This window comes from Musa acuminata, chromosome BXJ1-5 (assembly GCF_036884655.1).
Source record: "Musa acuminata AAA Group cultivar baxijiao chromosome BXJ1-5, Cavendish_Baxijiao_AAA, whole genome shotgun sequence".
Classification (NCBI taxonomy): domain Eukaryota; kingdom Viridiplantae; phylum Streptophyta; class Magnoliopsida; order Zingiberales; family Musaceae; genus Musa; species Musa acuminata.
This window is the reverse complement of record NC_088331.1, coordinates 13,941,133-13,955,711: the sequence shown is the minus strand read 5'-3', so window position 1 is coordinate 13,955,711 and position 14,579 is coordinate 13,941,133. Positions and strand designations below refer to the sequence as shown.

At 38.5% G+C, this 14,579-nt stretch overlaps 1 protein-coding gene across 1 annotated transcript; it reads left to right on the top strand.

Moving 5' to 3' along the window:
• Positions 1-223: 223 nt before the first annotated feature.
• LOC135673845 (thioredoxin-like protein YLS8) lies at positions 224-5,386 on the top strand. Its single transcript, XM_065183207.1, has 2 exons — positions 224-417; positions 4,848-5,386. The coding sequence occupies exons 1-2, from the start codon at positions 298-300 to the stop codon at positions 5,154-5,156; spliced, it is 429 nt and encodes a 142-aa protein (XP_065039279.1). The 5' UTR covers positions 224-297; the 3' UTR covers positions 5,157-5,386.
• The last annotated feature ends 9,193 nt before the right edge of the window (positions 5,387-14,579 follow it).

Below are 14,579 nucleotides of genomic sequence, written 5' to 3'. Positions count from 1 at the left end.
TTTTAAATATCGTACACTTTTGGGGTCCATTGTCCACTCGAGAAAGCAGCGTCTTTGGGCTGGCCGTGATTCGAGGATTTTGGTGGTTCCCGCTGGGTCCCTCATGTGGGATCATCTTTTTCCTCCAGTGACAGGATAGGTAGGTGACGAGGGGAACGCGTGAGGTAGGGGACTTGAATCAGTCATCTCGCGGAATATATTCTCGCACTGGTACACCGAAGAGAGAGAGAGAGAGAGAGAGAGAAAGAAGAGGGAAAGGAAGAGGCGCGGGCGGTGGTGGTCGCGGGAGACGCAAGTATGTCGTACCTCCTGCCGCACCTCCATTCTGGGTGGGCCGTGGATCAGGCGATCCTGGCTGAGGAAGAGCGCCTCGTCGTCATCCGCTTCGGCCACGACTGGGACGAGACGTGCATGCAGGTGACTCGCCTCTGCTTTTTTATTCTCCCGATCTGACTTATTTTCATATCTTACTTTGTTCTTGATTGGATTTCGCTATCGATTTACGGTTTTGCAGGCTAGATTCTTTGTTTTGTCTAGTATTTTTGCTGAATCCACATAAAGGTGATATCTTTTTGATGGACTAAGACTTACCCTAATTAGCATTAACTTGGCCGTCATAGATTTTGATTATCTGAGTATTAAATTCAAATTGATTAGAAGTCGATATGCGCACGCTCTCTTCAATTTATCAAACTCCAACCGATTAGAATCCAAATTTTGTGTTGGAATTACTCACATGAGCTGGAGTTTTATGTTTATGTGTGAGATTATATCTCGCAGAAAGTTCGTTAGTATGCTTTTGCTAGATAAGATCAGTTTACAACCACTTATGTATTATGATCTCTGATTACTTGTCCATAAGTCAAAACAAGTAGAAATTGAACCTGTGAAGGAAAGTACGTGGACAGACAGAAGAAGTGATATGATGTTCCCATATAGGATTTTTTTTATGATTACCCTCTTGGATTTCACGATATTTGAGAATATATCCTCGTGCTGCCTTCTGGCATCAACGCGAGTAAGCTATTGGACTTGCACTGTCAAATTCTCTTCAGATTTATATATTACAAGGAGTTCTTGCTAATCCAGCTGAAAGACATGTAAGATATTATTGATTCCGTCAATTCCAAAGAGCAAATTCATGCCCACAATTCCTCTTATTCAAAAGTAGGAATTTCATGAACTGCAAATGGGAAGGATGTTATTTGACTTGGTGCACTCAGATTAATAAGTCAGCCATCTCTTTGATCTCTGTTAGCTTGTTGGTGTGTATTGGTGTCTTAGTGAAACAGACAGCAAAGGTCCAGATCAAATCCATTAATTTTTAGTCTGAATTGGAATTATAGGGATAATAGCTGCAAATATATATCCTAAGTTCAAATAATATCCATAGAAAACAGATCAAGAGATATGACAGAGAGTAGGAAAGAGATTAAACAGAACAATCGAGTACCAAAACCTTTTGCCATTGTCAAAGTCCCTTACAGATCTCTTCCACCTGCAGTCAGATAGCTCCAGTTAGAACTCTTAGACAGTAAGACTTTGAAAACCTAACAACTATTATGTTATGGATTTACTTGATCTTAACTTGGTATAATAAGTATCATTATCATTCTCTTATCAAAAAGTGACAGGTGAACTGCTGAACTGAGTTTCTTAACTTGAGTCCTAAGATTCATTGACCTGGAAAACAAATAGGACCGCTGAAGTCATTTTAGAAATAGTCTGATTGTTTTTGTTTCCAACTTTAGTATCAGTCATATTTGAAATACTAACTGATTAATTCTCTTTTTAACCCTACTCAAATCATAACATGACCCAAATTTCAATCTATATGCTTCTTTATTAGCCATCTAGGCCTGAGGATGAGATGCACCAATTCACTAATACAATCTGTGAATTTTGATGAGAGATAAAATGGAAAAGACATTTAGGTTTCTGTAGATCTGATATGAAATACTTGAAGAATTACAGAAATATATACAATCTTATCCAGAAAAGAATCTATTATCATAATTGTGAACCTTCAATGGTAAATTTCTCAATCAAGGGGTTCATTTTAGTAATTGAATTATGACTTTAATCCTTATTTATTTTGTTCTTCTGATATTGGATTTTCTACAGTTTCAGTAGGACATTATGTGTTGATTACGCAACAAAAGTGGGTTGGTAGATGCAACTATTCTAGGCACTTAGTGCAACCATTAAGCCAGTTAGACCTGTTGCTCTAGGCAATTTCTTCCTACTAATTAAATGACGGCATCATGATAACAGTTGTCTGCATTAGAGCCGTGGTGACAATTGATGGTTCATGGATCCCATTAGTCCAACTTGTCATTTTACTTATCCATGGCCAGAGTTAAGATTGGAATATGACGTATAATCTGATGGAGCTAGTTAATGCCAAGTTAAATTTTTTTTCTTTTCAAAAGGAAAAGCTAGATTTTATTACTCAAGAAACCTCATATAGTCATATCCTCTTCTATCAGAGGAGACCGAAGCCTCCAATTTATGAGTAAAGATATTACACCACAAATTCCTACAACAATTGATTCACCTGAAATTAGCTAACCAGTTCATAGCCGAATTTTGTTCCTGATAAATGTGCAATACCCTCTGGTCCACAAACAACTCCAACAAATAAAATACATCTGAAATAATGCTAGCGATGGCCCAAGGTGGGGTTTCTTCATTAGATGTATCAAAGCAGCAACATCACTCTCAGTGTGAATCTTTTATGTGCTCGTATTCCAAGCCTCAAATAATCCATCTTGTATAGCCATAGCTTCAATGTGTAGGTTGGATCTGTCCTAGCAACCTGCAAAAACAGCAGTCCCCCATATAAGTTCTTAAAATACAACCAACACCAGCCTCTTGCCCTTGGTGCCCAGATCCATCCATCAGTGTTAAAATAGAACCAACACCACCCTCTAAGCTAGATTTTGAAAATAGTTAGTTTTTATGCAATCTAAAAGTGTTGCAATTTAATTTTCTCATCATATAAACTCCTGGGAAGTTAACCTCCAGCTGACCTATATATGAAGCAACCCACAAGTAGGTCAGCCACAATTTGGTCATAGTATTTGTAAAGGTTGCAGGGATCAATCAGTCCTGCCGTACTACTTGAAACTCAGGGCTGGACGGAGTTTAAGATTAATATGGTATACGAAATCAATCAGGGATTGAATCTCTAAAGACCATATGGTTAGGTTGTTTTCTTTTACTTAATCAAAGTGATTTAATGAATAACTCATGTTGAAAGAATCTGCCTATTGGATCAATCCTCGGTCACCTGTTTTATTAAGCTGAATGGCTTCATGTGATTAGATGAGTTGCCAACCAAAATTAAGGATTAACTGGATTAACTTGACTTTCTGTTGGTTACTTTAATGTATATAAGTCGATATAACTAACAGAAATCAAGAAAGTGGAATCCCCAAGCTTACCAAGTACATGACCAACTTATAATCTAGGAACAAAATCCACATGTAGGTGAGAATTAAAGGTTTCACAAAATTGATCAAAATATAATGGTTTTAACTTCATAAGCAAATTGAGTTGGATTAATCTAGTTAGTTTTATTTTTAAGTGATGAGATCCCAATTTTAAGGAAAGAAACAAAATGCTTTGTATTTTTACCAGATTTTAGAGTTTCCATGCATGTACAATGTTAAATAGCCTCTGTTTGCATGTAATTCTAGTATACATAGGGAAATAGAAACTAAATGTCGTACATGGGTTTTCATTAGATATATCCATGAGTTATGATATTGATAACAACATATGTTAAATTTATTCAACTTTTAATATGCTTGCTCATTTTTATGTTTTGTACATTTCTTATCTAAAATCAATGAGTGCTGCATGATACTTTTCGAAAATGACACATCTTGCAAGTGTCATATAACTTTTTCCTTTAGCTTTTTTCATTTTTTTTCGATCTGTTTAAAATTTTTTGTACTTTATTTTCTAGCTGTTTGAATTGTTATGATTTATAATCTTTTTGTAACTTTTTATAATCTTTTTCCACTAAAGCTCTTAATCTTTGGATTTTGACCGCCAAAACCTTCATGTGAAAGGCTAGAATCATTCATGTTTTAATGTCTTTCATTTAAATCTGATACTTGGTTAGAAATTTTAGAGTTAGATCAATAATTTTTAATATTTAGTATGACAAAAGGTTTAATAAATGATGAAATTGAAAAAGTCAATATTACCCTAAGTCATAGATAATGTAAGATTTATTAGGTGCAATATTGGAAAAGGGTTTCTCTACTTGAGAGGATTCTTGCAACGGACCCCACTTTTTTCACCTTGACCATGTGGAGCTATCATCGTCGGTGGCGGTGGCTCATCCTCATTGAGATAAGGAAATCCCAAGTTTAGACACGGTGGCTGCTCATCCTTGCCATTGGGGGGGCTACCTTGAGTCTGACCTTATCACCCTCATGTTAGCCTAATCCATGGACATTCGGTCGGATCAGTCTGGTCCCTAGTTCCAGGGCATGACACTTATAGAACTTTGCATGCTCGTTTAAAGATCCAGAACGTCAATGTGTTTTTGTTAATTCTTAAAACAATTCCTTTTTCCTTTTTTTTTGTTTCAAAGCTCACTGAGTTTAGTAAGAGGTTTGTGTCAGATTTTTAATTTGATTTGGACCTAAAAGGCTTACACAAAGTATCAAGATTCATGTTTCATAATTCATAATGCTTTTGGAGGTATATACAACACCTATGTTGTTATGGGATACACTATTTTTCAAACTTTGTGGTAGATACAGGTATGAAACTGCTGCTTTTTTGCCATGTTTCTGTGGAATTTATTTTGGCTGATATGTCGGCTGCAGATGGATGAGGTGTTGGCATCTGTTGCGGAGACCATCAAGAATTTTGCTGTGATATACCTGGTTGACATCACTGAGGTGCCAGACTTCAATACCATGTATGAGCTGTATGATCCATCAACCGTGATGTTTTTCTTCAGGAACAAGCACATCATGATTGATCTTGGGACGGGAAACAATAATAAGATCAATTGGGCCCTCAAGGATAAGCAGGAGTTTATCGATATCGTGGAAACCATCTATAGGGGGGCAAGGAAAGGTCGTGGTCTGGTGATTGCTCCAAAGGACTACTCTACCAAGTATCGCTACTAGTGAAATGAGCTTGTGTCATTGACTCATCTCAATAGCAGCTTGAACCGTTACATGTACCTAAAGATGGCATGGGGTAATGCTTGTGTGATCGATACGGGTGTCTAGCACCAACAACTTGGCTTGATCCTGCTTCTAAAAGAACTTGGATGTCTCTTGTTGATTCAATCGGTAAATGAATGACGGATCCACGAAAATTAGTTCCCTTGTGGATCTGACTTCATATTCTTGAAGCCGTCTCTTCTTCCTGCTGATGCCCTCTTCTGCTCACCCCAGTTATCATCTCGTGTGCTCTTTGCTTATTAACTCTTATTAGCTGATCCTTCTCTGCTGTGATTATGATTGGATAGCACTTGATAGGAAGATGTCTTCAGGTATACAGACGAGTATCTATGAATCCCTTGTGATTTGTAGCCTGTACAGGACTTTTGGTCGTGTAATGTGAACTTATTTCTCGTCCAAAATCTTTAAACATCACCATTACCATAAGAAAAGAAGCTTCCCAAGGTTCTAAGCTTCTCTATTCGACAATATCTCCCATTAAAGTGAGACAAACAAAAAAAGGGTAATCCATACCGTCTTTTGATCATGGTTGGTGGAGGTGTCGGAATCATGGTCGGTGGAGAAGGTGTCGGAATCATGGTTGGTGGAGACGGTGAGGGAGGAGCCGGAAAACTGGAATCCATACATCCCACCCGATTCAAGTATCTCAAGCTCCAGGTCGAGTCCCTCATCTCCCAACCCGATGTGGATGACTTCGGTCCTCGTATTACTTGGTCGTCATCAGGACGAAGGGGCGTTGATGGCGGTAAGGAGAGAGAGAGAGAGAGAGAGCAGCGTTGAGATGGCCACGAGACGTGCCGCCGAGGCGTGTCTCAGGAGGATTCAATACAGCTTGTTATGTTAGCTGAAGCACAGCTTATTAAGGTGCCACAGCAGCAGCTACTGGACGTTTACGTGCACACATGCAAATGGAAACGGACGTAAATTTCGTTTTAAAAAATAGTTGAGATATTTTGTGATTTTAAAAAAAGTTAAAAATAAAAATAATATTACAATGAGCGTAGATCGAACAACCAATCTCTATATCTTTATTTTAACACTCTCCCAACTGAACTATCTTCACTGTTATTTACTAAAAATTAAAATTAAAAATAAACAACATTTCATCTTAAAATCTTGCGGTGAGCGTGGATCGAATACGCGACCTTCAGATCTTCAGTCTGACGCTCTCTCAACTGAGCTATCCCCGCTGTTATTTAACATTATTATATTAGTATATATAAAGAATAATAATACGTTGTCTTACTTCTAATCTTTTTGCTTTGATGCTGAGATTGCCTGCTACCGCAAGTGCTTAAAGGATCTCTCACAACTATCTGTATATACTTCTGCTTCGGTTTGCTAGAATTCTCACAAAAGCATTAGTAGTAGTTTATTACGTACGTTGCATGAATCTATTTAGCATACAGTGATATAAAATACTTGGAATTACTTTGTATGTTTCAAACATTATCCATTGTTAATAAAATGTTTGTCATCCTTTTTTAAGACTCGTTTTCGATTATTATTATTATTATTATTATTATTATTATTATTATTATTATTATTATTATTATTATTATTATTATTATTATTATTATTATTATTATTATTATTTTGTCCAATCTTTTTTAAGTTCACTTCAACATATGCTTAAATTTCGATTTCAACTTCAGGCGATTGGACTAAGGAAGGCAGATTCCTCGATAACTCCTCTAGTACTTTACTATTAGCACAATTACCATCTCCTTTTAGTTTCTTATGAAACAATCACAATATGCCAAATATCAGGAGAGATGTTCCAAATGCAACCCAACATCTGAGGGCTTGGTTGAAGCTACAAAAGTTGGCTAGATAAGCAACACTACTACTAACTAGTCTTGAATTTGATCCCATTTATTTCCCCTTGTGCCCCTGCAGGTTCAGGTTTATTTATGTTTTCTCATCAAGGTTGCTGGAAAAGTGGCCTTATGGTTGAGAGGTGTCTGTCGTAGAATCCCATGCTCTCCTTGTATGGCAGAATCCCATGCTCTCCTCGAAGGGGGCTTAAAGCAACTGATTCATTACACTTTTCCTCTTTCCATATTCGCTCTGGTTCGCAGGCTCTCCATTTTGGTATGATGCTTCTCTTACTATTCCTGCCTGTTTGGGCTTCAACCTTCTTGATGAGAGTTTCTCTGATTTCTTCCCTGTCCATTTTATATGGTCACTCTTGTGCTTGAATCCACGTCTAACATCAATCCCTATATGAAATTTACTTGAGACCCACCATCAGTGCTCTTCCGTCTTTCCTGCTCTTAGAGGCTCCATGTTTCATCTCGATGTTGGATTACTCCATAAAAATCTGTAATTATGCTAAGTCAATAATACGGAATTAACCTATATGCCAGGATTGAAATCAATACATAGATCTAATTATACGATGCGTACCTTTTGATGTCATCCGTTCAGAGATCTTGTTTGATCTGCTCAGCACCATGATCCAAGATTGCTGTAGGCTCCGGATTACCGATCGCGCTGCGGAATCTGTAGGGAGTGCGAAGAGTAGATCATTTCTCCTCTCTTCCTATCCTTTCACAGGATCAGACAGATTGATGGATTTGGGGAGAGAGTCGAGGAACAGACGGTCTACGATGAGATGAGATAATATTTCCTCCCATGATGGGATATCTTCGAGGAATCGTTGGACTTAGTCTATATTGGCTAAAGAATCTGAACGGAACCCAATTAGTTATTCTATTATATATCTTATTCAATTATAAGGTACTCAGCATCGACTCCCGACCTTTGCTTGATGAATTCACTCACCAAGAAACTCATCACATCTGACTCCATGGATGCTGATCTGTGCAAGCAGTGGCATACGGGCATGGAATCAGCATCTCATCGTACGCTTACGGTGAATCGCGATGGACAGAGACATGAAAGCTTCGATCAAGTAAGAACAGGTGGTTGATCCATCACAACGTATTTACAAGTAATCGATGTTTGATTCTGAGTTGAGTGCTGACTCTCAACAGTGATCCCTCGTTACTTTTTCCATCTCATTTTTGGATGCAAGTATTTGACGTACAACACCCGCCGACAAGGAAAAGTTGATTTGATTCACAGCCTTCTCGTGTCCATGCAAAAGTTGCCGCGATTGGATTAGGCTCGCTTGGCAGCAGACGTTACCACTGAGAAGCTTTTAGAACACTCGTGCTCGCGGATAAGGTGATGAGTCGATGACAATATATACGAACGATCGTAAATGAGTAGATTTATGCTTCGATATGGATTATGATCTCACATTGATAACTGACAATTTCTTCTCTCTCAGATTTATTTGTTAGTCAACCCAGATTCCAATTTACCAACCCAACAAGATTAGTAACAATGTAAAAAGATGCAACACACTAAAGTAACAATATGCTCAATGTCCCATTCATGAAGGTAGGTAGCAATACATACATACATACATACATAAATACATACAGTCCCTTAAGCTCCAATTCTACTGTTACAACTATACAATTTAGCAAAATCCTATGATTCAAAATAATAATAATAATAATAATCATAATAATAAATAAGGAAACGAAAAAAAGGAAAGAAAAGGATCCTGATGGGCTGAAGCACATCTCAAAAAAATAGCCAACAGTAGTCCTGTTTCATCCATATCCAAAATGATATGAATCTACTATTGTGGTTCATGCCAAAACTCAACTCATCAAAGCAGCTAAGATCTTCCACTGTAAGAAGAGTTGCATGAGAACTAGTTTGATCTTCTCCAAAAGCAGTTGAAACCATCTTCCTCTTCTCCTGTGATAAAATATTTCCAATGCAGATGGTGCAATTAACATTACAAGTGATGCATGAATGGCTAATATGACTAGCAATAATATGGCTATAGTGATGATGTTGAAAGAACAAAACACATGATTAAGATTTCGAAAATACTGAAAAATACTTCCTAGCCAAATATGGGGTATGGTACATTACCACATGATTATTATCCATTGCTTGATTATCTTCTTTAGATACAAACTACTATCGAAGGATACCATGTTTGACGTCAGTTGGCATGTCTCCAAGTTAGCCTATGCTTGCCTTAGTGAAATGGAATGGTGAAAGGATATCGGTATTCTCCACAAATAAAGAGTGGACAAAACCTAAAAACTATGTTTTCTTCATTTGATTGTCGTCATATATCACTTCTAAATACAAGGTCAGCGATTGCTTCATCATGATTACACCTAGTCAGAGGCAACTGGACCTTTAACTTTGTAAAGGAACATGAATTGCCAATTGGAAAGGCAAGAACCCTACAGGGAAGGGCTATTTACATATATGGAAAAAATTTCAGAATATCATAATTTATGATATTAGCCAATAGTACTATTTTAACCATTTTCAACTATATGAAATTTTAGACTGAATAGGTCTGGCCATAATTAAGTCTATGACTAAAGCAGGTAACAACAACCAGATAATGACAACACTAATGAAGTCTGTAACTGTTTTCCAGAATTCAAAAACTATGATTAAGGATGCCACAAGAATACCATAGTGATCCAACCATAAGATGTTACAAAAAGAGCAATGTCACAGAAAAAGTTACCTGAAGAGCTAATATTCGACTGTATCTTTAATAGTTATTCAGAAAACAGTCACAGAACGACTCTGCCCAATTCTATGTGCTCGGTCAACTGCTTGATCTTCAGTAGTTGGATTCCACCAAAGATCAAGAAGAATCACATGACAAGCAGCCACCATATTCACGCCAAGATTCCTGCTTTAAGTGACATGAGCATAACAGTTACCTGAAGAACAATACCAATGTTTATTCTCAAAAAGAAAAAAGAGAAGACAATTAATAACTTGAAAAAAATTAAAGCACAAACTAAAAGCAACCACATGTACAGAAAAATTTTACAAATTATTTGATTATCGAACCTCCAGGTCAGTGTTGAAGTCTTTCACAGCCTTGTCTCATAACATGAGAGGCATTGTCCCATCGAGCCTTCTATACTGTATAAGACATTCATTCAATGAAAGCTCAAGTAAGTCTGGCATGCTGGTCCACTGGGAGAAAACAATCGCCTCGGCTGGCATGTTAGAATTTGAGTTTAACAGAGTGGAAGTATGATTCAGAGCATTGGCATCGGACTTGGAACCACATATCATAAGATTATGTGCTTCAGAACTAGAGCCGATCTAATTTTGGAAGAGATGTAACAACTATGGACAATTGATCCATCATCAAACGAACAACTAGTCGAAGCTTCATCATCAAAATTGTCAGAAATACAACTTTTTAATGTACTTCGGGAGAAAATGGAATCAGTACCAAGTACATCTCGACATCCAGGTGCAGGACACAAGTTCTCATCACCAGTTAAACGCTCAGATATACACTGATAGCAGAAAACATGCCCACACATTGCCACAACAGCATCCTCTGGTGGGTCCTACATAAGCATCATGTGATTAGATTTCAGGACAACTAGAAAAAAAATCAATTAAACATGTAAAAAAGGCTGCAGTTTTTTTCTTTTCCTTTTTTGGTAAGGCTGCATATGTTGACCTAATGGGAGCCTTGTGCACTAGGCCATCCTTATTTATTAGATGCTTATACTTGCCACCAGGATATGAAATCATGAAAACACAATACGACACAAATTACCAGCAGCATAGATGTGTTTGTTAAATTGATTATGAAACATAATTCATTGTCATTAAAAATTTGACTTGGTACTAATATCATGATATTTGATGCACTAAAGACAGGCAGCATACATAAACTGAATCTATCATAAAGTCAGAAAAGACAAAGCTAATGATACCATAAACACTCTTCAGCAACCAATTCAAACTCACAATAAAAAACCTTTATGCAAGTCTAGTTGGAAGGAGCTAATGATACGAAAGGCAATAAAGCATATATATATCCGCAAGTGCTCCACAATTCCATGCATGATATATTCTGCAACTCAAATGTCATATATCTTTGTTCATTGTAAATTCTGCAATCTCAGGCATCATGAACACACAAAAGACTTCGCAATATAAATCAATTTAACAATCCCACAACAAGAAATGTCCTAAGTTACTCACAGAAAGCCATCAAAGAAGTCCTCATGCCCTTTCACCTATATTATGCAAAACACCAAATTCTGACACCTGCCTAGTCCAACGAATTCCTAGTCTCTGGTTGTTTCAAAGCAAACTAATTTATACCTTTGGAATGAGCAAATATGTAAAAGTTAAACATAACTGACTAGTTTAGCCCCACTTTATATATTACCTCCTGACATGGTTTCAGAGTGAATAAAAAAATCAAACATGACAACCTGCAGTACCACTAGAGAAGGAAAGGCCAAAGAATAAAACCAGACCGAAGATGATTGAAAGGTATTTCTTTTGTTTTCATTCTGGTTTCTTGGTTCCTTCCTATTCTGGCAGTACATTGGTACGCTATGCCAGTCACTTGACAAAGCTCGAACTATCATGCCATTGTAACTTGATTTCTTTATCTAGAATATTTTTTTTCTGAAATCCTTTGTAAAGCTAGATGATTCTCCATCATTCTCTCCCGGTGGAAAAGAATTCAACCCTGGAGAGTGATATGCAAGGTTCTGGTCCAATAAGTCCGGTACAAAGTCACGAAATTCCTCCTAAGTAATTCAAATGGCATAAAAAGCTCGATGATCACACCACTTGATAAGAAAGTGTTGAGCAATGCTAGTACCAGACGTGACAAGGTAATCATAAAGAATAACCTCTACATCATCCCTGTGTTGTGAGAGAATCAATGCTTTTGGAGGATTGTCACCTGTAGGAATACAAGTAGACAGTGGAGTCTCAAAAGTACCATAATATAGAGTTAAATCCTCCACATTGAAAACTGGATTAATATTTAAGTCGGAAGGCAAATCGAGCATATATACATTAGATCCCAGTTTTTGGATAATGGGGAAAGGACCAATGGCTCAGGCATGTAACTTTTTGAATGTGATTTTAGGGAATATCATAGGGTGAACGCAAACTAAGACATAATAGCCTACTTGAAACTCTTCACTTCTACGATATGCATTAGCAGCAAGTTTATAACTTTCATTACTTAGGGCAAATTTACATTGAATCTCAGCATGCAAATCATGAATATGTTGAGCAAAGGAGTGGACCGGTTCTGAGGCATAATAGTCAAATGGAGGGGGTGCAAGATCAATGACATGTTAGATTTTTTGTAAGGGTGGCAGCTCGCTAGGTAATTCTGACAGTATGATATTAGAAAATTTATCTACTAAGGATTTAACCTCAAGAGTTAGGTCAAGAATAGTGCAAGGGCTAGGAATTTCTCTAGCAATGATGATCACATAAGATTTGTTGTCTAGGCTTTCTATTTCAAAAGATTTAGGAGACTTGAGAGTTCCTCATTTATCCTTTTCTAATGGTTTTGCCGATCGAAGGATGATGTTTTTGCCTTTGTATTGAAAGACATAGGTGTTTCTTGTTGGGAAATCATAGGGGGGCGACATCATATGCGCAGCGGAAGAACAAGAAAACAAAAATCCCCGATTCCCAAAAAGATGTTCGTCGTCATGCGAAGATTGGTGCGCAAAAATCCGCAAAACACAAAACTGCGTATAGAGATTGTGTTACCTAGGGAGATCGTATATCCCTGTTTCCTTGCAGATCCTTAGGAGAGGGTGAAGGAGGTCAAGCGTCCTCCTCTCTAGCGGTGATCCACACAGCAGGGTTGCGACGACGCTCCTCAAAACTCCAGGCCTACTCTGAGGTGGAGAGGGAGAGGAGAATAGGAAGGGCAAGCAAAGACTCTAGCCTATGAGGCTGTGAATCCCTCCTATTTATAGAGATCCCGTGTCAAAACCCTAATGGGTCCTTTCCCTAGTGGGTATTGGATCTACATCCAATAAGACAAGGGCTCCGTCGGATATCTCATATCCGAACCTCTACTCATCGCAATGCCTACCATATGTGTGTGACCCTCTAGGCCCAATATCGAGCTGGCCGTGAGTCATACCTGTCAGAACTCCTTCTAACTCAGTGAATTATTATCTCTGTAATAATTCACTCGACTCATCGACTACGGAAGTACTAGGCCACTACGCCGTAGTCCCCAGACGATACAGGGGAATCCAATCCATTGGACCTGTCTGTCCTCAGTTACCATGTACCTATAGTCCCTCATCCATCTAATATCCCAGAGACCGTATATCGAGCATGGTGCTGTCAGACCCATACGGTTTCTACTCGAGTCTCGCTCTAATCGGATTCTCCCGGAGAACTCTTTCTCTCTCAACCCGAATGACCATGGCCAGGGATTTGTCTGAGCAAGAACACATGGGATATTCCTCTCATGATACCGAGAGTGGATGATCCTCTATCGACACTCAATAGCCCTCGTAAGGTCGACTACCACTCCCAATGACCAGCTGTACTAGATCTGGGAACAGCCAAACCTATAAGTCTGGTATCAAAGAGTGGAGCACTCATACAGGACATCCTTGGTGTCTCAAGTCTAAGAACCAGATACACCACTAGGACTACGGAATCGTTGTCTGACAATAAGGCATCATCAACCATCCAGCATTCCGTAAGCGGATCAATCAGTGAACTCATTCTCCAATGAGCACCTGTACTGTATCCCTAGTGTCCCTACACGAGCAGCTATGAGACCAGCTGCATCCATCATATGGACGGGTATACAGCACACCAGTCTATCCGGTTATCACGATGTCCCTCTCGAGTAACCTATGACCGGGATTATTTAGGATATGTGTTTAAAGGTGAATCGATCTCATTATCGTGATCTCATCACGATCCGATTCCCATTGCACAAATCCAAGGACATCACAATATATATGCATTTATGCAATAGTTATAAAGTGATATACGCCAAAATATAATAAGCAAAAAGATTCTGTATCAAGTCACACGTGCCATCACTCACGTGATTGGCTTGCTGGGCACCTATGACTAGCAATCTCCCACTTGTCCTAAAGCCAATCACCTATGTGTCTGATCCCCATCAGACTCCTGTGACGCTCAAAGACAATCTGAGACAACGGCTTTATCAGTGGATCTGCAATGTTATCTTCGGATGGAACAATTCCACTACTACATCTCCTCGGGTTACGATTTCTCTTATAAGCTGGAACCTCCTCAGAACACTTCTGATAAGACCCGGGTTCCCTTATTTGAGTAATCACCCCATAGTTGTCGCAATATAAGGAAGTCGTCTTGTCGCTATCTGTATCGACTCTCAAATCTGTGATGAACTTCTTCACCCAGACTCCCTCCTTTGCTGCATCTGATGCAGCAATGTACTCCGCCTCTGTGGTCGAGTCAGCAGTGGTATCTTGCTTGGAACTCTTCCTG